Source organism: Venturia canescens, chromosome 11 (assembly GCF_019457755.1).
Source record: "Venturia canescens isolate UGA chromosome 11, ASM1945775v1, whole genome shotgun sequence".
NCBI lineage: Eukaryota > Metazoa > Arthropoda > Insecta > Hymenoptera > Ichneumonidae > Venturia > Venturia canescens.
Genome location: NC_057431.1, coordinates 5,951,054 through 5,975,166, shown reverse-complemented (window position 1 = coordinate 5,975,166; position 24,113 = coordinate 5,951,054). Strand labels below are relative to the sequence as shown.

General features: G+C 44.5%; 3 protein-coding genes across 4 annotated transcripts; 2 read left to right on the top strand and 1 right to left on the bottom strand.

Moving 5' to 3' along the window:
- Nucleotides 1–95: 95 nt before the first annotated feature.
- Nucleotides 96–4,607, bottom strand: LOC122418440 (peptidyl-prolyl cis-trans isomerase 6-like). Its single transcript, XM_043432659.1, has 5 exons — nucleotides 4,260–4,607; nucleotides 3,431–3,635; nucleotides 3,155–3,357; nucleotides 2,346–2,488; nucleotides 96–887 (listed from the first exon to the last, which is right to left on the bottom strand). Exons 1-5 carry the CDS (start codon nucleotides 4,311–4,313, stop codon nucleotides 791–793), a joined length of 702 nt encoding a protein of 233 aa, XP_043288594.1. The 5' UTR covers nucleotides 4,314–4,607; the 3' UTR covers nucleotides 96–790.
- A 173-nt stretch (nucleotides 4,608–4,780) lies between these two features.
- LOC122418436 (carboxypeptidase B-like) lies at nucleotides 4,781–9,214 on the top strand. Of its 2 annotated transcripts, XM_043432655.1 has the most exons (7): nucleotides 4,781–5,585; nucleotides 5,644–5,838; nucleotides 7,084–7,212; nucleotides 7,333–7,466; nucleotides 7,546–7,721; nucleotides 8,346–8,577; nucleotides 8,682–9,214. In XM_043432655.1, the coding sequence occupies exons 1-7, from the start codon at nucleotides 5,282–5,284 to the stop codon at nucleotides 9,045–9,047; spliced, it is 1,536 nt and encodes a 511-aa protein (XP_043288590.1). In that variant the 5' UTR covers nucleotides 4,781–5,281; the 3' UTR covers nucleotides 9,048–9,214. The 2 variants fall into 2 exon arrangements, with proteins under 2 accessions (XP_043288590.1, XP_043288591.1); XM_043432656.1 differs by lacking the exon at nucleotides 7,084–7,212 and having other exon boundaries at nucleotides 4,792–5,585.
- A 298-nt stretch (nucleotides 9,215–9,512) lies between these two features.
- Nucleotides 9,513–13,679, top strand: Jasper (JIL-1 anchoring and stabilizing protein). The gene is made up of 12 exons (XM_043432657.1): nucleotides 9,513–9,829; nucleotides 10,216–10,286; nucleotides 10,552–10,709; nucleotides 10,794–10,966; nucleotides 11,213–11,426; nucleotides 11,510–11,605; nucleotides 11,685–11,745; nucleotides 11,834–12,008; nucleotides 12,094–12,147; nucleotides 12,228–12,293; nucleotides 12,381–12,513; nucleotides 12,683–13,679. The coding sequence occupies exons 1-12, from the start codon at nucleotides 9,749–9,751 to the stop codon at nucleotides 12,838–12,840; spliced, it is 1,440 nt and encodes a 479-aa protein (XP_043288592.1). The 5' UTR covers nucleotides 9,513–9,748; the 3' UTR covers nucleotides 12,841–13,679.
- The last annotated feature ends 10,434 nt before the right edge of the window (nucleotides 13,680–24,113 follow it).

The window sequence follows — 24,113 nt, the reverse complement described above, 5'->3', positions numbered from 1 at the left end:
AATGTTTATTTTTGCACTGCGTCACCACAACACGCGGTGCGACCGGCATCCGTTTTTTTCTTTCAAATAAAAACAACGCGTTACACTGACTCGGAAACGAGGACACGAAAATATTTTATTGATAACTCAATAACAACAATAAAATTTCAATGATAAAACACACAAATTCACATTATCGACGAGCTTCGACGATTAACAGCTGTTAAACTCGAACTGACAAGGCCACGAGCACGTGAAACAGGCCCGCGACGACCAGCCGCCAGCTCACGACTGACTTGAGGCGAGCGAACGTTGCAGCCGACGACTCGTTGCGTTATTGCCACGAGCTCTCTTGCGTCATCTTTCTTCTTCTCTTTCTCTTTCGCTGCTGTTGTCATAAAATTCTACACACACGCGCACAAAAGCCGGTTCTTCCGCAGCAGCTTACAGCCGCCGCGGCTATCGATTCGGAACCTGCTCGCACAGAAGACTCATCGCGTCAACACATAAATGAGATAAAAATGAATCGACGAAAGGTTATCTCGAGACGAACTGATAATAAGATAAGACATTTTCTGGGGAAAAATCCGACAGTTAAAAGTGTCGAATTCTCCACCCGACGAACGGCAAAAGAAAAATCGTTCCTAACCTCTTTTCGCTCGGCCGGTAATAACTTTTTCCTGAGTGCTCGCTCTTACCGACCGTCGGTAAATTATCCCCGCATTTGTTCATTCTCAAATTCGATTGAAAATCCAACAGCGTGCATGTGCCTGCTCAATTTTACTTTTACCGATTATTTATCCTCCTCGATTTACACGTCCAGCTGCCTCATCATCCAGTGAAAAAACCCAAGAATCGAAAAACTGAAGCTCAGAGGTATCGCGGTCGCTCTGAGCCACCCCCAGATACTGAAACAGTGAATTTTTCCAAGTTTTCAAACAAAAGTGCCCGATTTCTAGGTTAGGACATTTCTACCGAGCTCTACGAGGCTTCGAAACACAAACAGCGGCGTTATACGGGCGTGTGATAAAATTTATTGTGCTCCAGGTCCAACGATTTTATATACATATACTGTCCAAGTTTTTCATTATACACACTAAGGATTGAAAGGTGTGCGTTTCGGGTAGAAAAGTAAAGTTTTTGTCTACGGCTAATGACGTACGGAACTCAGTCTTAAGATTTACTCGGTCATCGAGACTTTTCCACTCGTTTTCACTCTTCGTCAAATAAAAAACTGTCGTAGCTGTTCAGAGCTTTGGAGAGGGGAGCAGAAAAATCTCGTGGCTCGAAGAAAAATTTGTAGAGCGACTAGAGAATAATTCTACGAGCTACGATCTACGGTTTCGTTCAAAATTACACTTTAAACTGACATTTTTTGGTCAAAAGCTTTTTCTCCCTTTTGACAGTTGAACTGTCAAATTTGAACTGAAGTGGAATGAATGATTCGTCATTTCCAACGTTCTCTCTAAAATTAGTCAAAAATTCGGAACATTTTTGATAAAGCTGTAAAAATAAAACGCACTGGAAAAGTTGCTCCCTCAAAAATCAGTGAATATAGTGTTTCTGTGAAAATCGGCCAAAGTGTTATCCAGTCTCAGCTGCTTCGAATACAAAAAATGACAGCAAAATTCCGAGTTGATTGTCGCAGTATTTTCGTCGTTCTCGGTTCTCAAAGGTATCTCGGAACTATTAAGGGGGAGAGACGGAAAATTGATTTTTACGAATTCGTACAAAGTCGACTAGCAGCAGGCGAAAGAGTGTTTGACAGCGCTGATGAGGGGAGCTGCGTCACGCCGAGTTTCGTTCAGTCCGTACTGGATTTTATTTGTCGAAAACGTCTCGATGAGCGTCGTTGGAAGGAAATAAAAAGAAGCCGAAAAGGCGAGGGACAGGAAGAGATTTGAGTGGGGAATTGAAGGAGGGGGCGCGACGAAAACATTGAGAACCTGCGAGAGGCCAACAAACACTCTTCTCGGTTGCTTCTCCTTTCAATCCGTGATAAAATGAGAATTAAGGAGAGAACCGGGGGCTTTTCAAATGTGGGTCACTCAATCGTCGCACGAACTCGGTGCAATCGAGTTGATTGAGTGACCAGCACGGTCCTTGGCATTCATTCAAATCCGCGGTGCTACTGACAGTCCGATTATCCTTTTTCCCAATTTTTCTACATTTTCATCGTTTTTTTCAACATTTTTTCACTCCTCGCTCGACAAACACTTTTTCAGGCACTCCAGTACGAATTTCGATGAAATCTAAAGTCACGGGCCCGTGACCGGAGGCGAATACATTTAAGGGAGCTTCTTCAGCTGTGCAATTATCGGAATAGAGAGCGGGGACTGGATTTTCTCGTTTTTGGCTTTCATTACTCGTAAGGATCGTCGGAGATGACGAAAGGCTCCGTAACCGGCAACGAGCCGCTCTCCAGGATCACGACCGGCGAGACCGGCTTGTCGTCCACGTCCGTCTTCGTCTGCTCGATCTTAAACACCACGGCCATCCCTTCGATGACCTGCGAACACACGAATCGAGCTTGACGTTCTTTTCGTCATTGTGGAAATCCGTTTTTTCTTTTTTTGAATAAAAAAAAAATTGAATTTTCAATTCAATCGAGAAAAGGGATTGAACCGGTTTTACGAATTTTCATATATTTCCTTGGAGCTAAAAATTTATTTTGATTTAGTTTTTAATTTTTTCACCTGTCAAAAACACTTTTAGCCTCATTTTGAAAATCGTAAAATTTGAATATTTTCGATCCAAATTGGGAGCAGAATTCAGGCTTTTTTCAGCGGTCTCAAACTCCTCACAAAAATCCATTTTTTTTCTTCTCCAAAGGAAAAGTGATAAACAGGTTTCACGAATTTTCACGAATTTCGTTTGAGCTAATTTCGTGTTAAAAGTGTGAAAAAATGGAAAAAAGATTGCAGGGGGGGGGTTTCCGTGATTTTTTTTCAAGATCGCGCACGCTGATTTTGCTTTTCAATTTTTCGCAGCTGTCAAAAAAGACTTTTTTGGGTGCCTAATTTTTCGAGATCGTAAGATTTGAATGTTTTTCGATTAAAATTGGACGGAAAATTCAAGTTTTTTTTTCATCGCTTCCTCGAAAATCGCTTTCGGCGAATTTCGGAAAAATGAGATTTTCCAAGTGGCGTAGACAAAAGTTTAAAAAATATCGCACTTTTCCAAAAACTGTGTGATGCCCGTCGAGCCATGGCGTCGCGATCGTCGTTATGAAGAACTGACAGCCGTTCGTGTTGGCTCCGGCGTTGGCCATGCTTACGAGGCCCGGGCCAACGTGCTTGAGCTCGAAGCCCTCGTCGTTGAAATATTTGCCGTAGATGCTGATCGATCCGGATCCGTCGCCCTTGTCGATGTCACCGCCTTTTTCGAATGAAAATGAAAATCAAATTTTTGTCCATTTCGTCGAATTTTTCGCAATATTCGTGCTCTTCACCTTGAATCATGAACTTTTTGATGACGCGGTGAAAGTTCGAGCCCGAATAAGTTCGGCCCTCGATACCCTTCGTCGCGATCGTCAAAAAATTCTTTACTGTTTTCGGGGCAGTTTCCCCGAACAGCCCGATCACTATTCTCCCGGCTGGATAATCGTCGATCATAATGTCGAGATAAACTTGATCGGTGACTTTGTAATTGGCGCCCTGAATATCGAAGAGCACATAAAAAAAAAACTGATTATTATGACTAACATTTTTTCGTTCTTTTCTACCGAACGCCGCGGCCATTGTTGAGCGCGTCGGTCTATCGGAAGCGCTGTTACGCGCAATGGCTACGTTGACGGCGTAGGAGCAAGGGGGGGGGGGGAGGGGATGAAGAAACCTTATGAGCAAAACGGCAAGAATCACTACGCACCGAGCAGCGTTCTCATTTTTTTCAATGTTTTAAAACGCGTTTATTTTTCTATCGAAAAAATCTTTGCACGACAGGAGGCTGATCTCATTTCCGGCCTCGATTTCCAACAGACTCGATTAATTCGACGGACGCACTGCCCCAATTTTCGCATCTTTATTGATTTCCAGATTTTATTGGCTTAATTAAATTATGGAGAGCTCTGTACTCGGGAATCGCGATTAAAGAAACGAGGAACGGACGTGTTGTTGTCGCGACAGTTGAATGCAGAGACGGGGAATTTTCGGGTAGATCGTGAATGAGCGAAATTGAAAATTTTTAGAAATTAACTGACATACTCGGTTGTAAAATAAGTGAATTTGTGATTACGAAAATTGAGTGGATCGAAGATGGTTAAATAAACGAAATAACGATACCTGGGCCGATGAAGCGATCGCCAGAACGGCGATAAATCCGGAAAGGAGTTTCATGGTGTAATAGCGTTGAAGAAAACTTCGGGAATGGCGTTGTCAGCGCGGGGGATCGTGTTTTTATAATAAAAATGTACAAACGGATCGGCGGAGCGATCACTTGCTCGAGTGGAATAGCGAGAAAGATAAAAGTGGATAAATAAGCGAGAGAAATGAGAGAGCGAGGCTGTGCGAGGGAAGAAAGCGCCGCGTGGCTCGGAGCGACTGTCGAGTCTCGGGATTCGTTGAGCGCTCGAAGAAGTCCGCCGCGCGACTCGTGTCTTTCGTTGCGTATTAATTCGCCGGAGCCGAGTTCCCGCCGTAAGCGACTCGCGCGGTTGTGTTGGCGACGAAGAACTCCGCCGCGCTTTAACTCGAGCTTTTCTTCCCTCGGAGTTTATCGCCGTTCAGTTCCCCCGCCGAACGCGGACGGAAAAGGCGCGAGGGCCACCCCCACGCCACGGACGTGCGACGGTTGAAGCCGCAGCGTCGACCTTTGTTCCCGCTCTTCCATGCTTCGTTCGCGCTGACCAATGAAAATCGACTACGCGCTTCGGACGCCCCCCGCCAGAGCCTTGTCGCGCTGTAACCTCAGTTTGCGTCATCGGGCCCTTTATTTTTGTCCTTTTAACGACCGTTTCGAACTTCGGTGGCTCCACGCTCCTCGGGAATAAAATTTCCGTGACTCTGAACTTTTGATTCATTGACATTTCGTATTTTTACATGAGCCTAATCCGTGATCGAAAAAACCCGAAGATTTTTAATACCGTGTGAAAAATGGTGGCGTCAAACGAATCGATAAAATCGAACGGTTAAATCTCGACGAGTTTCTCTCGCTCGTGATCGTGTTCCGAATTATTTAGCGGTTTTCTCGCTCGCAGCGTTCTTGCACGATGTTACCGTTAGTCCTCGGTAAAAGAGAGAGGAAAAAGGTGCGAGAATATTATAAAAGGTAGTGGATCGAGGAGGAGCAATGTCAGTTGGTCAGGATGAGTTCGTCCGCTTGCTCGCGGGCCCGAGGAGGCCGAGTCTTCGAGTCAAAATTCCCCGTCGGATTTCTCGTTTTTGCCATTTTCCTCGTCAATTTAGGGAGCGCCGAGTGTCGCGAGATCGGGGTGAAAAGTAGCATCCTGGCGTTGCCGATCGACGACGGCGACGAGCCCGCCGACACCGTCGTCGTCAAGGCGGTCGAAATCCCCGAGGAAAAAGTCTCCTACGAAGGCGCCCAGCTCTGGAGAGTCGTCCCGGACCCGGACCACGTTGAGTTCGTCTCATTTCTCCAGGAAACCGGAGGTAAATCTCAGTCGACGGTCCCTCGAGCGATTCTCTTAAACCCCCATTTTTATGACAGAAATTTCGATGTGGTCGGGAAACGACGCCGCGGTCGACGTTCTCGTTCTTCCCGAACGCATCCCCCGCGTCTCTCGCTTCCTCCGAGAACGACGCGTCAAGTACGACGTCGTCATACCCGATCTCCAGCAGGCCATTGACCAGGAAAATCCCTTGCCATCTCCCGAGCTCATGGAAGAACTCGAAGGACGAAAAGGTCTGTTGAAATTACTCCAGGAAGGGCCGAATCTCCTGCTTTTTCTGCCGACTATTTTCTCCTCGTTTCGCTATCTACTAACCCCCAAAAAAATCTCGATTCATTCAACCAGGAACTAGTTTTTTTACGCTTCCTTGCAAATCTCACTTTCGATATATAAACTTGAGAATTTCACGAGATCCTGACGGAAAATTTCAAATTTCAGCTTCGATTGAAATTCGTCAATATTAGTGAAAAAATAAATAACGAAATTTCCTTCTTTTCTCTCATTTTCGACTCCGAAGTTCAATTTCCACTCAAATTATTACGCCATTCTAGAGCGAAATTCCTGCGCCGCCTGGCGGCGGAGGAGCGAAGCGAACGTCTCGAACACACAGTGGGATTTCATTTTTTTTTACATTCATTTTTATTTTCGAGTTCGGCTTGTCGAGCTGAAAACAACGAAAATCTCGATTTGGAAGCGTGATCCTAGTGAATTGAAATGGGACTTTTTTGAGTGTCTTCCTCCAATTTCGGGCTTGAAACTGTCTAATAAAATGATTTCGTACGACTGTTGTACCGCATGGAAAGCCGACCGGTTTTGAGGTTATCGTCCTCCGACAACTCGATTGAATCCGTTAACCCAGTTCAAGACGATCGACAATACTGATTAACATAACAGTTACTCCGGGAAGGCAAGTGTGGGTCTATCGTTTGGTCAAGTCTACTAACGCCTCTTCTCGAGTTTACGATTTGGCAAATATCGCGCTCGTCGTCCCGCGCGCGGTGGGAAAGCTGTTGGAATTAATGCGACGCTCCCGCGTCTCGGGCGCGGCACGAATCCCGTTTCGAAGCGGCTCTTCAAATTTTATCGCGAACAAACATTCCTCAATAAACACTTAACTCGTTCGGATCGTGTGTTTTATTTCGATCAATGACGCGTGTCAAATAGTTCCATTTTTTCGAGCACTTTCGAACTTTTGTCGACAAATATCGAGGCAACTGCCGGAATTTAATTTTCATGAAACAAAATGGCGGACGAATTCCGTTAGCGCGAAAGTTGCCCGTGGAAGAATCGACTCGGCTAATGCACCGGCGGACTGAGATCGAGCGACAGTTTCGACTCGCACTCGCCACTAAAGACACGAGAAACTTTTTAAAAATTTAACATTATCGAATTCGAGGACGCTTGACTGATGCATGATATCCGGAACGGAAGATGCCACTGAACGATAATAATTAGGAAAAATCTAAGTGATTTTCTAGCTCGTTACGCTTGGTGGCAGGGAGTCGTGATAAAGCCGGATCGTAAGAGATTTCACCGGCTCCGAAGCCGGCTGCGTCCTGCTCGTTATCCCGTAGCTAGTGGTGGAAGTGAAACTTGGCGGTTTAGGGGTGAGCTGAAGAAGGCTTGGTGGGAGAGCCCGATTTCCCGACCGCCGTCCTTGTTTCTCCCGTGATTTTAGATCGCGAGCGAAGGCTTCGTAAAAATGAGGAAATGTGTCAAAAATCTAGGTCATCGGATGGAGTGGTCGAGCTACCATCGGCTGGAAGACATTCACGGTTATCTCGACTATCTCGAGCAAACTTTTCCCGATCTTTGCTCGGTGGTCTCGATCGGAAAATCCTTCGAAGGACGTCCCTTGAAGGTTAGTCCCTTAAAATTATAAAATAGTTGTTTCCCCGAGAGGCGATGCTTCAAGAATCCTTGTTTTCGACGAAATGAAGGTGCTTCGAATAAGCAAAGGGGAACCGGGCGTACCGGCAATTTGGATAGACGGTGGTATTCACGCTCGTGAATGGATCTCGCCGGCTGCGGTCACGTACATCATCAATCACTTGGTCGAAAACAGCGAGCAACTAGAGGCGGATTATTACATCCTACCAGTGGTGAATCCTGACGGGTAAATCCAATCATTCAATTTTCGAATGAGACACACGCGAGCGCACACTTGTGTTGTGTTGTTAAGGGGAATTTGGGGGGTGTGAGGTAACTCGTGGACGGCAGGCTAGTCAAAGGAGTGCTAAATTTCCAAAACGCTTTAAGCCCAAGTTCGACGAACCGATTAAACGCGAAAAAGTGTGATAAATGCGAGTTTCTACGATGACACATTTTGCCAGGTATTTTTCAAATAATTGATTTTTTTAACCGATTTTATTGCACCAAGTCTCATTTTGCTACTCGACGAATTCACCACGTAGATTTTTCTTCAAATTCATCCCTTCATAAATGACGAATGACACGAGTTTTTCACTCGGTCAACAATTAGCTGCGACGGCGAAAGGATCGAGTTAAAAAGCAAGAAAATGAGACTAGTTGCAATAAGATCAATGAAAAAGGCAGATTATCTGAAAAATAACAGTGAAAATGCGTCACCGTGGAAATTGGCATCCGTCAGTTGATTTTTGCAAAACTGTCGTTTTTCATATTTTTACATGTTAACAAGACGTGCTGTAAGAGTTTTGAAAATTTAGCACTCATTTTATCAGCATGCGGTACAGTGCTGGTTGTTACCTTAATGCGACAGATACGAGTACACTTTCCGAGGCGATCGCTTGTGGAGGAAGAATCGCAGCAGTCCGGAGAACGGGGGGGTTTGTATAGGCGTCGATTTGAATAGAAACTTTGGTTACTGCTGGGGAGGGCTTGGAACGAGCAACCGAACTTGCCGGGAGATCTACGCCGGCACCGGGCCATTTTCCGAGCCGGAGACAAACGCCATTAAAAACTTTTTCGAGGCTAGCGCCGCGGATTTTAAGGCAAGCTCTTTACCGCCCCTTCGCGCCAATTTTTTGGCGGGATTCTCCCCCCTCCCCTCCCCGCGGCTCCGCCCCGCCGAGTTTGACGTATTTTCTCGTTTCAGGCCTTCCTCTCCTTCCACAGCTACGGACAATTCATTCTTTATCCTTGGGGATACAACAGACGCGTACCCGCCGATTACGCTGACCTCGAAAAAGTGGGTCAGCAGGCCGCTGCCGCTATGAAGATCGCCGGTGGCGCCTCCAGTGTCTATACTGTCGGTAACAGCGCCAACACCCTCTATCCAGCTGCCGGCGGCTCCGACGATTGGGCCAAGGCGCGACTCAAGATCAAGTATTCTTACACCATCGAACTCAGGGACAGGGGCAAACATGGCTTCATCTTACCCGCTCAGTACATCGTTCCCACCGCCAAGGAAGCACTCGCCGCTGTCGAAGTCTTCACGAGAGCTTCCAAACGCCTCATGTAACCTTATTCGTCGTTATTTTTGTTTCGTTTTCCATTGTTTATGTATTTACACAACGCTTCCATGAACGCCATCTTCCCTTCTAGTTGTATTATTTATTCGCAATGTAATATGTCTCTTATTTTTTTACCGAATTCAATAAAATGAAGTTTTTTATGCTGGAAACCGAACAGCAGTCGTCGTTCGAGGCGTTTTTGGTTTTTGACTTCTCTGTTTTGACTTTGTTTTCATGGATCGTAAAAGTGATGAAATCAAATGTAATTGATAAAAGCAGCTCTTCTATAATTCACGAGAAAATGGAAAAATACTTTGACGTTTTGACTTTGAAAAATATTTGTAAAATTGTAAAGACACGACGACAGATGACCAGGTGGTGAATCCGGTTGGTGGCGCCGTTCGGCGGCGACGAATGAGACTCGAAGAGCACGCCGCGTCCTCTGCGCATCGCGCTCATGTTTTTCTTTCGTTAGCGCATATCGCGCATGTACATACACACAAGTGCAAACGCTCGTTGCAAATGGACGTTTTTTCCGATATTGTAAAACGCTTTTATTGAGAAATATCAAGATTTTTCAATTAAAATCTTGTTGCTCGTAGTGAAGGGGACGAGAGTGAGAAACTCTGTGGTAAGCGACGACTAGCGTCGCTCGATTTCGAAAAATAGCACGCTTCACTCTTTCGAGAGGAAAACAGACAGAAAAAACATGGTCAAGCTGACGAAAAAGTTTTTCGCGGGCGATAAAGTGTTTGCCAAAGTTCGAGGTTATCCAGCGTGGCCAGCGAGAGTAAGTGCAATCCTTTTTCGTTTCTTTCAACTTCGCTCGTTACGAACACCCTCCAATTCGTTTTTTCAACCCGATTTCCCTCTCGATAAACATCGTAAACAAAACGCAATATTTGGTTATGTCGAATGGCCGCCAGCTTTACGAACTGTTAGCCGCCATTTCTCCGGTCATTATCCTCCGGGATACCGGTACAAACGTGCTTTTTTTTTCGTTTCGATTCTTTCAATTCCAATCATTTTTTCACGGATTTTTCTACGACGCCATAGTCATCACACCTCAGTATCCATTTTTTTTTTCTGTTTCTTCTACTCACTTAACCCCAATCCTGTTCGAATTAAACAGACGTTAAAAGATGATGAAACGAATTTGTACAATAATATTGACAGATAGAAGGAGTGACAGATGCAAACACCAAGAATGCCAAATACAATGTTTACTTTTACGGAACGGGAGAAACGTAAGTCGAATTTATTCAGTCGTTTCTAACTGCGAGACTGTAGCAAATGCAAATTTTGAATTTTTTCGAGAAAAACACTCGTTTTCTTTAGAATGATTTTTTCATTTAAATTACGCCCCTTTAGCAGGCTTTCGGGTTTTCGTTTATGAAAAATAAATGAGCGTCAACAAATGTTTTTTTGAGACAGTTTTGCAGTGTAAAAGTACCGAATTTTCCATTTTCACTATTATTTGCTTATATTTGAGAGATAAATTGATTGATTCAGAGCGGTTTGCAAAGTGGAAGAGCTTTTTGTGTACCTTGACAACAAGGACAAATTCACAAAGCCTTTGAAGAGAAAAATATTCCACGATGGGATAATAGCGCTAGAAAAAGAGCTCAAGAGCGACGAGGGCAAAGCAGCTTCTCTGGAAGATCTGAAAGGTAATAAAACGGTGGATTTAGACGGTGAGCAAGATCGTTCTTTCAATCATTTAACCGTTCAATGTCTTGATCTGTACAAAGCAGTTTTGGCATCGGAACCAGCTTTATCGGGAGAAGCTTCGGAAAAAAACAGTGCCACAGAGGCTTTGGGACCAGCCGTGGACAGCGACATGGAAAGCGGGCCCTTGGTTATCGACGAAGGAGACAAAAAAAAGTCTGTCAAGCGCAGAACTCTCTCCGCCACGCCCAACAATCCAGTGAGTTTACTTTCCGTCCCTTTTTCCTCACATTTGTCCCGGGACAGATCTAAACGATGCAAAATTTGTTGAGAATCTAAGTTTGCAAGATTATTGTCCCGATAAAAAAATGAACAAGGAAGAGCCGACAAGCCTTTCTCGAGCTTTGAGGGTTTGTGCGATGATTCCTTACATACGCTAATGCAGTTCCTCAATATTTTTTTTTCAATCATTCGCTAATCGTGTTTCTATGAATCCAATTTCCAGGACACTCCGGAAGCAAAGAAAAAACGAGGCCGTGCCAAAGGTTCGCTGACCCCGGCCGACAGCACCCCGAAGCAAGAATCCACCGCCGGGGATTCTCAGGGGGAAGAATCTTCGCCTGGCAAGGAAGTCGTGAGTCGCAGCGGACGCAAAATCAAACCAAAACGTTTTGCCGATTTCTCCAGCTCAGAGGAGGCTGAAACTACCGATAAAAATGGTTTGTCCCTTCGCTTCTTTTTCAGATGAAAAAAAATGAGTCGCAGAATCGTCCAAGTCAATCGAGCGTCGATTTTATTTCAGAAAACTCCACGAGATCTCGAGGAAAAAGTAAAGTCGACGAATCTAATGAAAATCAAGCTTCGCCTTCCGCTGGAAGAAAAAAAATCATGACAGAAAGTTGGTTTAAGTCAGCGACAAATATTTTTATCGATTAACATCTATCCAAGGTTTTTCAATCTTCATTTTTGCTTTGCAGAGGAAAACAAAAAAACTCCATCAAAGGAGGGAGCGATACAGCGCAAAAAGTATAAACTACGGTAAACTTTATTCGCATCTTTTTTTTTTCCATATGCACAAGCATTCCAAAAATTGGTCACGCCTTATTCGAAACTTTTTAAATCACAGATGGCTTCGCGTGGAAGCTCAGCTGCTCGAATTGGACGCCCAAATCAAGTCGAATCTTGGACTGGATCGAGCTGACGCTGACAAATGTTTGCAAGCGATGGATGACATGCTCGCACTCTCCATCGACCCTTTGATGTTGAAAAAGCATCCCCAAATAGTCGAGACCGTCAAGAGGGTGAGCAAGAAAGTCATTTTAATCAAATTTTCCAAACCTTTAATTTTCCTTCAGAAAATCAGTTTATTCGTTTATTTTTCTGCAGTTGCGACGCTACATCGGCAATTTGGCGGACTGGAAATTGAGCGAGGAAGAAGTGGTGAGTCAAGGGGACGAAAAACATTGAAAAATCCTTGAAACTCGATTTTTTTTCGTTTCATTCATTTTATTTTGTTTCAGACCACTTTCAAACTCAAAGCTGAACAAATAAGACAAAAAGCCGAGCACATTTACAACAAATTCAAAGTAACTCGACATTTCAACGTAAACTAAGCTAGATAACTGCTCCAATGTTCGTCGCCTTTTTAACGAGACTATTTTTCCTTTTGACAGGCCATGTTCACCGTCCCTGAGGGACAGTCCTTCTGGCAATCTTTCTCAGACCAGGTGCTTCATTTCAAAGAACTGACGAAAGACATGCCCGAAGAAAAGATGCTCTCGCTGATGGCAGATCCCGCCTGTCCCGGTAAATGATCTCAGAAACTTGAAATCGCTGAATTTCATAATAAGCTCGAGTCGATCGCCTTCAAAAACTGTTTCGTTTCATAAATTTCGATATTTCGAAAATATTTCAGTTTCTCAAGAAACTAGAGTGTCCGAGGTCAGCTTTGAAAACTCTGAAAAACCGTTTACAGATGGTGGCCCGGGGCTCGAGGGAAGCGAATCGACGACGGCGACAGCGACGTCGACGACGAACGAGGAGAGTGCGATGGAGACGAGGACAGTTTCAGAATCGGAAGCGGAGCCCTTGCCGACGAGATGCGCGAGTCCCGTGGAGACGCCAGCCAAGTAACATCGACCAGTATCAGCGCATCATTAGAACTTGGACTCATCAGCGAGGATACTTTCGTGAGAGCCGAGGAAGCACCAAACTGTGTGTGTGTGTGTGTGTGTTGGGACTGAAGTTAGAGGAAGAGAGCGAAGGCGGAGCTTCGTCCAGAGGCGAGAGCGCGTTCCTCGAATAAATCTTTTAATCAGCAGTTACACGAACGTTGCACAGGCCTCCGTTTACAGCACGTTCACTTATTTGGAAAGAAACACGAAAGGCTAAGAAAACTCGAGAATCCGAAGGATTATGTGAGCAGGCTTTCTTGCCGTTTTCGACGAATCGAGACACAAGAAATTAGACGTTGAGAAACAAGTTTAACGATCAACTCCGACGACGAGCCCGACGAGGGGTTGGACGTCGGACCCATTTCCTATCGTTCCTCGTTCGAATTTTTTGTCCTCTCGTTTCAAACGGAAACGGGGGTTTACCGGTTGAGTAGAGCAAAGTTCCGTTGAGCCTCGCGCGCACCCCTTCATTTGCCATTGATTATTATCACGAATCTTTTCTTAAACTTTCCTTTTAATTTGCCTAGAGGATGCACAAAATGTGAGATAAACTTAAATATCGATCGTGATTAAGGGAAGATAAAATAGATTTGGAGTACACACGTGAGCGTGTAAGGAGAAGAGAACTTTGTAAATAAATAACGAAAATAACAGAAGGCTCTCAATATCTCATTTCTTTTCGGGCCACGCGAGATAACCAAGAGATGAAATTTATTCTACCACTGTTTCGGCTGTTAAAAAGTTTGTAAGGAGCGATTAATAAATTTTCCAAATATTTTTGGTATCAATCCACCGGAACGAGGCTCCTCTTTTTCTCGAGTACTCACACTCCGGATTCGCTCCGATCCTTCTCAATCGCTCCCTTTTCGTCTTATCCCTCCACTCGCTTTCGGCCAACCGGTAAAGACTCTGCCTCGTTATTCCAGGCTTTAGTTCGGCCCCGGAACGTTGGATGGCGTTCGTTGGTCCTCCAAGCCATTCCAAAAGTCTCCGAATCGATTCTCTTTAATCGAACAAAAAACTCAAGTTTCTCAATAAAATCGTTAAACTTGTGAGATTAAAAAAATGCTCGGTCAAGGGAGCTGAAAGTTGTCGGCGATTGCGAAAATTCTTTATCCTTAAAATCCTGATTTTCCATTTCGAAATCAAACATTTTGAGCTCCAGCTTTTTTTAATCCGAGGAAAAATATTTTGGAAATTGGTCTTCCTCAAAGCGTTTTTTCCATTTCCGAGCTTCTTGCCTTCGTTATTTTCCAAAATGTTAATTCCGAAAATGTGCAGGCCCGAAAGAAAGTTCCTCGGATACTCGTCCCCGTTTTTTCCCTCGGAAAGTTTGGATGTTCTCGTACGAGAAAGTGAAATTGTTGGGAGGCTGGTTAGCGGGGAGAGCTGACGCGTGTTTAGACCCGAGTTTCCGTGAGTTAAGGGGGTGGTATGGGTTGAAAGAAGTTGACATACGATGAGAATGCATCGCATATGTTGAGCGTATCATAACCGGAGGAACAAGCATGTTTATTCCCTTGGCGTTTGGCCCTTGGTCCCCAAACATGGCTTAGTCTCAGGAGCGGGGTTTCTCCCGGGCTGGCTGGCAGTGGGTAATGTGCGTGTAGCTGAACAAGGACGGGGACGATCCGGGGGCATCTCATCCATCGACGCCCGAGGGATTTCCGCGTGATCCCTTATTCATAATCCCCAATTCAATGCGCTTTGCGAGCTTTTAAGATTTCAGATTCGCCATTGCCAGTAGACACTTTTGCGTAGGTACTTTATTTTTCGAGGATATTTCTCGTGGCTGGTGGAGCGCCGCGCCGGGGTGTGGAGACTAAAAACGGTGAATTTCAAATTTCTGTGTGTGTCTCTTTGCAGGAGCAGAAAAGGGGAGAGATAAAAGCGAGTTATTCGGAGCCGGATGACCCAAAATTCAAGAAATCTATGATCGTCGAATGTTCGCTTGTCAGTCGGTTGGCTATATATCGAGGAAATTAGTCGGGACCGGATTAATAAATGATGCAAAAGTGAGACAGAGAGGAGCATTCGCTGCTCGTTGTCTAGATTTGACGGGGAATGTCTGATGAGTCTAGACGAGAGGATCGTTTCTATTACGAAGAAGAACTACTGGAAGGGCCAAAATAGTACTGTAACCCAAATATCGAGGACGAGTAAGTCTGGGGCAGGTGGGGGGTTTGAAATATTTTACATTCTGATCATTAATTCCAGGCATTTTCTCCCAAGTCCTGGTAGCTTCGACTGCACGAACGTTTCAACGTTCGAGTCCAAATTTTTAGATTAAAAAATTGCTTGAGCTAACCATTCCTATTTACAGATACGTGGACTCGCGACGTACTTTTTCCTCCAGCCACTGGTCACATCGCGGGATCGCAGCAGCCTCGGGAAAGTAATGCTGCCGTAAGAATGTCGCCTTGGGGATGCTCCCCATCCCCCGTTCCGTCTCTCTCGCATTTGCACACTCGCAGAGGCGAGGGTTAAGCAACTCGGTTGCTGAGGAGGAGAGCCAAACGCATATAAATTCCAATATTCCCTATTCAAGTGTGATTTTATACGCGTTTTGCGCGGACTTATTTCGCCAAACGACTTGAAATATCATACCGAGTGTATCCCGTACAGTTATAGCCCCGCAGTACACACTCGTAAATATTATGAGGGTCGATATAACCGCCTGGGATTTCCTATCCCAGGGGACCCTCAAACGCGTGTCTATATAACTTTCGCATCCACGATCTTCCGCTAACTCGATTCTTTATCTTCTTTTTCTTTTTTTTTGTTTTTTTTTTGAGGAATATTGGATTAATCATAGATTTGGATTAATCGTGGATTTTTACAAAATTATCGGTTCAGTTTGAGCTCAATTTAAGATACTTTCATGCGAGCTTGCTGGATTTCGATTCCGTGAGCTCGTTTCTTTCACTTTTAAAACCGAAAATACTGAGACTCGTTCGTCGTGACGATTCTGCTCACCGGGCCATTTTCTAGGCTCTTTTCGTTGGCCCGGAATCGTGAATTTCCGGCTCGGGCTCCGTTTTTCCCGTTGTTTTTTCGTAGGCACTCCGGTGTTGGTAGCTTTGAGGGCTCCCCGGGAGCGTTCGCGAGGGAGATTCAATTTTTGCAAGCGAATTCGAGGGAATTTAAAGAAAGGTGTGATTTGAATTCCCAGATAAAAGCTAGTCCGCGATTGGCCCAAAAAAATGTGCAAATTTCTCAAAGTTTATTGCTTTCAGGAAAAAGTACGCGAGCGCATTCCCCGTCGACGAGCTGGATTGGAAAATGAAAAATCTGCCAGGAGGAAAGAGCATCGAATCAGAAATTGATTTCCCCTGGTTGCGAACGTCAGCATCAAAGTCTTGAGGAGCAAGAGAGAAGAAGCGATGGACGAAGGGGGCCAGGCTTATCGTTGGGGTGTTCTCAGGCTTTATCTCATTAAGGAGGGGTGGAGATCCTCGATTGCAGGGATGAGCCTCTGTATAAGTACCGAAGCAATAATAATCCGGACAAACAAGGGCAAACGAGCGTTTGAGCGGTATCGAATGGTCAGGATTGTCACGGACATCCCCCCCCCCCCTTTTCTCGTCCCTCTCATCTGAGAGCGCTCGTTCCGCCACCCCTTGTGGGACCTGTGGGATTTTATTCGACTCTTTTTTTCCCAATGCTTCGAGATGCACCATCTCCCATCCCTCGAACTCTCCCTTCCATCCAAAAAATTTCTCACTTTCTCTCTCCCTCGTTTTTCATCCCCCTTTTCGCCGCCTCGGTTTTTACCGATACGAGCAGCTCCATGACGAGAGCTCATCTGCCTCACAAAAGAGCATCTGCCTCCGCGATCTTTCATCCCGCTCCCTGCAACCTGTTCTCTCGACAAAACATGAATTCATTATCCGGCTAATATAAACATATTGCTTTACCCCCCACCCACCCACGCCTCCTGTCAGTCACCACTCTGCTCGCTTCGCTCCTTCCCATCAAATGTATACAAATTTTCACGTTCAGGGGACGAAATGTCATCCGGAGTAGTGATTTTCACTGACTTTTTGCCCCCATTCTTATTTCCATTGGTTTTCGTTACTTTGGTGCAACTCCGTTGATCGTCGGAGAAACGTTTTTGCTGTCGAACTTTGAAATGTCGGCGGGGTGAGAATCTGGAAAAATGCGGAACGCCGAAACACAGGATTTTTTTGGTTTTACCGAAGGATCGGGGAGAAAATGGTTTTTTGGATGTTCAGATTTTTTTCACCCTTTTTGGGCTCTTTTTTTATCATTTTTGGAGCTGTTGATCAAGACATTTTGCATTTGATTATTGGAAAAATTGTGGGTTTTTAATATTATTTGGAATTTAGGAATCTTGAGAAGGAAAGCGAGAGAAGTCGACCTGGAAACGACGGAAATGAAATCATCGATAAACCCTGGGAACCGAGGACAGGGCAGTTTCGGATTTGACGAAAATTTTTCTCCTCCCTCTTTTCCGGGAAGAATTGAATGATAATTGGCGAAAGTGAGAAAAATTTGGGATTTCTGTGTGGCCGTTTGATCGAGGAGGGAAAATAGGCGATTCGAGGGTCCATTGGCCCGCTGCAGTCCCATGATTTCCGGGCCACTTATTTCCTCCCCAACTTGTTTTCTCATCTCGGATGAATAATCTTCCAAAAATAAGAACCGACGAGACGTAATTCGAGCTGAAATGCATGTTTTTTCTGGAATAAATCCATTTTAATTGAGATGGAGAGAAGCGTGGGGGGGTGCTCCGGGCAAATTAGATTTGGCCAATTCTTCACGCGAACCTCGTCGTCTGTGTCTCGAGGGGATTTTTCTTCTCGTCTCGTTCGTCGCGTCGAGGTATTTCAGATTATCGGATTTTTCATTTTCAGACTGCGACGACGACGACGACGCGACGGCTCGAGCCAACTTTGTATATTTATATATCGCAATAAAACGAATTGGCACGTGACCCACAAGCGGCGCCGGCGGCGGTCGCGATCCCGAAATTCCTACAGATTGAAAATTCGATATCGGACAAATTCATTTCGACTCGTCGCGCTCCTACGACGAGCTTCTCCGCGCTTTATCCGACACTCTTGTCAATCCTTCACGCCGAATAATCCTCTCGAACAATACGAAAATTTTACCTCCGATATCGAGTCATCGATTCTCGACATTCGTCGCTCACACTCGCGCTCAAAAATCCAAAAAAAAATCCCAACCAAAACGAGCCTCGGAGTTCTCGCCATTAATGTTGCACGTGCCTTAAAATCTTTCGTCATCGTACCTTAAACGCTGGCTCAGTGAGCGAGAGGCATTCGACGCGAAACTGTCAATAAAAAAATACTGAATCCCATACATGGAAAAAGAATGAAAAATTGATAAAACAAAAGCACACGATAAATTTCTGGCTTTAAGGCGCAGCGGGCAAAAGGAAATTGACGCAGATTAAAAAAGCAGGAAATCCACAACCCGATAACGAAAGCGACAGCAAAGAGGTGCTGCACGAAAAAATCTTCCGATCGAGCTTTCCCAAATGCCTTCAACGAAAAAGCTTTTTTCCCAAAATTCTGTCAGGGCAAGAAAATCATTTTGGAGAACCAAATCCCAGAAAACAGGCGCAAGTGTCCAAGAAATCCAGAGCATCGGCTTCGCAACGATAATTCCAAATAAAAATGAATGAAAAACTGGTTGACCGAGGACTTTATTGCGCCACGGAGAGAAGCTCCATGCAAAAAGTAACAAAACATCTGCTTACTCTGCGAGGTGCTATATTTTTCATTTTGGCTTCTTCATAGAGGAAGCTTTGAGCATCGTGCATCTTGACCATCTTGAGGAAGCAATTTGCAGCATTTTTTTTGTATACAAGGAAATAATGAATTTTCTCTACCTTCTTTTACGAACTTTAAGGAGTTTCGGTACAGGCGATACAATGTTGCCATGCTAAACCATGCTAAAAGCATAAAAAATTTCAAAAAATTCAGAATTTTATAAAATTTGGTGAACATATTCTTTAGTGCCAGATTTGACAATACAAATTTTTTAAGATTTTTCTTCTACACAGTTATCGAGTAATTGATCACTAAAGTTTACGTGTATAAGCATAGCGTTTCCGGGCATAAGAAATCTGCTTTAATGCATAATTACTCGATAAATAAGTAGAAGAAAATTTTGAAAAAATTTGTGTTTTCGCACTTGATGTTGAAGAACATTATCACCAAATTTCATCAATTTCTTAATATTTAGACTTTTGTACCGAAACTCCTTAATTTATCTCTGTTTAAATCCACAAAAAAAAACTGAATGACGAGCCATCAGAAAAAACAGTTTGCAGCTTTCAATTTTCATAGTTTTTCTATTTACATTGAAATTAAATAATTCCGACAACTTTGCTGGAAAGCATAGAGGAAGTACAGACTTGTACACGACATTTTACAAAATTTCCAAAAATTCAAGCGGTTAGACGATTTTTTAAAAAACTCATGTTTTCGTAAAATTCAAAAAATCATAAAATTTAAACCGCTCAACCGATGTTCCCCAAATTCAATACCAACCTTCCTATTATGATAGTCTATTTATAAAAAAAAAATTATCAATAAATCTTAAAATTTTCGAAAGTTAGAGCGTCGACACCCTTTTTATGAAAATTTCAAAAGGTCGTAGGATTCGTAATTTTTTACAAATTCTGACAAAATTATCAGAGAACGAAGAGCTTGTATAGATTAACATCTGGAAACGGTAGCTCTGTATCTCAAACCGTTTCCGAGTTATAAGCGTTTTAATTTTGCAGTGCCAAAACACATACACACACACACACACATCCGGACATTTTTTCTAGATATGATTTTTCGATGTTTTGGGACATTTTGAGCACATTGACATTGAAAACTGTAAAAAAAAAAAATGTTCATCATCACATAGTTTCCTCTATGAGAAAGCAAAAAGAGAAAATCCAAAAGTTCCAGTTCCAAGTTACAAAAATGACGAAAAAAATGATAAAGATCATCTAGAAAAGGGCTCGAATGCCTGCGTAAAAAGTCGGTGAATCCATGAGACAAAACGAAAAACCAAAATTCACCATAACTTCAAAAAGCACTAAAAAAAAGCTCGGGAACTAAATATCCAGGAAAAAGCCGATTCAACGACGGTGAACGATGGTCGAGAACGGGGAGAGTACGTCGAGAGAGGTCGCGAGGAAGAGGCTTAAGGGGGCTGCGAAATGGTTTTGCGTGTGGAAACGCACCAGGGCTGCTGCGCGTCCTGCTCTCCCTCGCAATATACAGAGAGTCAGTACCACCATTTTGTCTTAACGCGGGGCACAAGGGTTGCCAGGCAACAGCCCTTACGCTCCATTCATTTATAATTCAACAGCCAATGCGGGCCACGCAGGTCTCTCTTCGCTCACCCCTTATTCGTGACTCTGGTATTTTATCTCTCTCGCTCTCTCTGACGAGTTCGTTCTCTCGTGGCTTTTCGTCAGTGTGTGTGCGGGTGTGCGACGCGGCCCTGGTTCTCCCTGCGAGCCTCTGCATCGTTCGTTCTCCGCGTGGAGCGTCCTCTCGAGCGCCGGAGCGGAGGCGGCCACGCAGGGCATCCCCGCCAGTATTTTAAAACTGGTCTTCGGGTATTTTGGTTCCTGCGGGGATGGCGAGCCTCCAGGAGCAGGAGCGGTGGCGCTCGAGGGCTTTGCGGACGTGGAGAACGAGCCGAATTTTTGGTCCAGCCTCTTCCGCGCTTCCGGCCCGTGCTCGGTCGTCGCAGCGTCGTCGTCTTCGGTGTGTATTGCGCCAGAACGCACGTGCGAGTGCGATTTATTATTAACGACTCCAATCCCGGTCACGACGTCACAGAGATTTATTTCCTCCGGGCCTCCGGGACGTTCCTGAGGAAGGTCATCAACAGCTTCTATTTCGTTGCCCCGGCGCTGGGGCTCGAGCAGGAAAGCCCCCCCGATTTTCACGTTCTCCGTACTAAAACGCTGATTTTTTCTTCCCAGGAAAAAATAGGACGAAACGAATTGGAAGAGGCCCCGCGACGGAGCTCGACCGACGTGGACTCTTCCAGGGTTAATTCCAACGTCAACAGAGGAATAACGCGACCGCAACGAGGAGCTTCAGGTTACCGGATAAAGCCCGGTACAGTTATAATACTTGGAGACTGTCTGTGTGGCGAAGCTTTTCTCGTATCCCTTCAGCAGTCGAGCAGGAGCCGAGAGCAAACCCCCTTCGGTCGGTCTCCCTCCTGTGGAAAGCTTTCCTCGTTCTTGCCGAGGGTCCTCTTCCCTCTTCCTCCCTCGTTCCCTTTATCTATATAACGGGAATACACCGCATAGTGTGTAGTTGGGCCGGTAAGCGAAGCGAGGAGTTGGCGTCCCCGGCTCAACTCGCCTCATGACGTATTCATGCTTCATTATCATAGCGAATCATGGCCCATCAGCTTTTGATTGTCCGCCGGCGTTGTTAGTCCTAACTAATGCGACTGGAGTGACCACCGCTCGCTCCCCGCGCCTCTCGTCCTTCCCACCATTTTCATCCACGATCCTGACTCCACTTTTTTTCTTTGACCAGTACAAAATCCGAGCCAATCGAGCTGCACTTGGACGAATGGCCTGCACGAGTCGGGCAAGGATTCCTGGACGTCGAGTCGTTTGCTGGCTCCAAAAATTCAGGGAGAACCCGGCGATGCTCTTTCGATTTAACTCAAATTTATTAAGGAAGTTGAGGCTGTACAGTCATTTTTTTTACCCAAAAGTTAGGCCAGTTTACAGTTTGGCGATGTTGCATACACTTTGAAGAAGAGTTGGGAAAAAAAGACGAAAAACTCAGTCGATAATACGGACGGTGACGATCCTAGCCTCAAAAAACTCCACGGGAAACGGATTAATATAATCTCAGCAAATCTCCTAATAAATCTGAAAAAAAAATGCTGCAAATTAAAATTTGCAAATTGCTTCCTTAAGATGGTCAAGATGCACGATGCTCAAAGCTTACTCTGTGGGTGCTATATTTTTCATTTTGGCTTCTTCGGATAGAGGAAGCTTTCAGCATCGTGCATCTTCACCATCTTGAGGAAGCAATATTTGCAGCATTTTTTTTGTATACAAGCAAATAATGTTTCTTTCTCTACCTTCTTTTACGAACATAAATTTATCTCTTTGTTTAAATCCATAAAAAACAACTGAATGACGAGTCATCAGAAAAAACGGTTTGCAGCTTTCAATTTTCATCGTTTTTCTATCTACATTGAAATTAAATAATTCCGACAACTTTGCTGGAAAGTATAGAGGAAGTACAGACTTGTACACGATATTTTACAAAATTTCCAAAAATTCAAGGGGTTAGACGATTTTTTGAAAAACTCTCATGTTTTCGTAAAATTCAACAAATCATAAAATTTAAACCGCTCAACCGATGTTCCCCAAATTCAATACCAGCCTTCCTATTATAATAGTCTATTTATAAAAAAAAAATTATTAATAAATCTTAAAATTTTCGAAAGTTGGAGCGTCGACACCCTTTTTATGAAAATTTCAAAAGGTCGTAGGATTCCTAATTTTTTACAAATTCTGACAAAATTATCAGAGAATGAAGAGCTCGTATAGATTAACATCTGTGCGAAACGGTAGTCCTGTATCTCAAACCGTTTCCGAGTTATAAGCGTTTTAATTTTGCAGTGCCAAAACACATACACGCACACACGCACACATCCGGACATTTTTTCTAGATATGATTTTTCGATGTTTTGGAACATTTTGAGCACATTGACATTGAAAACTGGAAAAAAAAAAAAAATTCATCATTACATAGCTTCCTCTACGAGGAAACAAAAAATGACATTACCCAGCAAGCTTTGCTCATGTTGCCCAAAAAATTTCACATTTTTATCATAATTTTTAACGGAAATATCACTGAATGTGTCTCGACTTCCACAAGATTACATGTTATTTGGCCCAACTTGTTGTCGATTTTACTCGCAGCAACGTCGCTCCTAAACTGTCTGATTTTTTTGTACGCTTCACTTCATAAGACGCCATCGGTTTAAAAGCGATGACATAATTTTCATTCTAATGCCTCCAACTTCCTTAAAACTTTATTTTCTTGTTGGATCTCTCCTTTGATCGTTTCCAATGATCCAAAGGGCCTGAAAATTTGAATAAAATTGAAAAAAAATTCAATTCCGAAGAGCCCCTGGAAAGTCTCTTTCCAGACATAAGAACTGGAAGTCGCATTGTGCTGATTGTGATCAGTGCCCAACGATCGAAAAGTTCGTAAAATTCATGAGATTCAGAAACAAAGAAACAACATTCCCCCCCCCCCCCCCCCAAACACTCTCGTCCAAGCGAGGTTCCCAAATTAAGGTTTCCCCTTCCGATTGACCCGAAGCCAGTTTAGCGACGTTGGAACTTCCGCGTGCGCAAGCTCTAGGCTCGATTTGTTTACATATCGAAAGTAAGAACTCTCGGAGGGTGAGAATTGAGCGAGGGGGATGATCCCACTCGAGAAATATATGGAGCGAGTGTGTAGGCCACTCGAAGGACAGCTCTAATGGGAAGAGCCGGAGTTCTGGGTCGTGAGCAGGGGTCGGAGCGAAAGGATAGAACGGCTTGACAATCCTCTAATTACTTTAAAGTAGTTTCCAATGCCCTTCGCCCCCCCCCCCCCCCCCGCCCCCGCTGCCTCGATCAGCAGCGAGCGTTCGCGATCCGCCGCGCCGAGGGGTTGATTCACCGGAGAAGTCTGGGGCTCGAGATTTCACGAGACAAATTGAGAAAAGGGACGAAACGGTGTCGGACCTTTCAAGAGTTGCCGCGAAAGAGTTGGAGCCCGGCGGGGGTGACAGGATTTTTCAATTTGCCGTCGAACACTCGTTCTCTGAAAAAGTGGCTCGTTCGTTTTTTCCCCCATTTCCAGAGCAGTTTAACCTCCGAGGTGGAAATCAGTGGCTCCAAGATCCTCAGCTCCGGAGAGGCATTAATTATCCAAGTGCGAATAAAGTTGGCACGCGATAGAAAGATTCCTGGGGACGATTCCCCCGAGCAAGTTCTTCCGAGTTTTCCCATCCGTCGAATCGCACAGGGACCTTTTGTTTGGGCCTGGATCCTCGGCGCGGGCTGGTCAATACCCACGACATCTCTTCGCCTCGAGGCTCCGCACTTGTTAGGGCAGGAGAAAGAGGAGGAGAGAGAGAGACCGAGAATAGGAAGAGCGGAACCCGTTGCGGTGGCAGGTGACGGCGTGTTGCGAG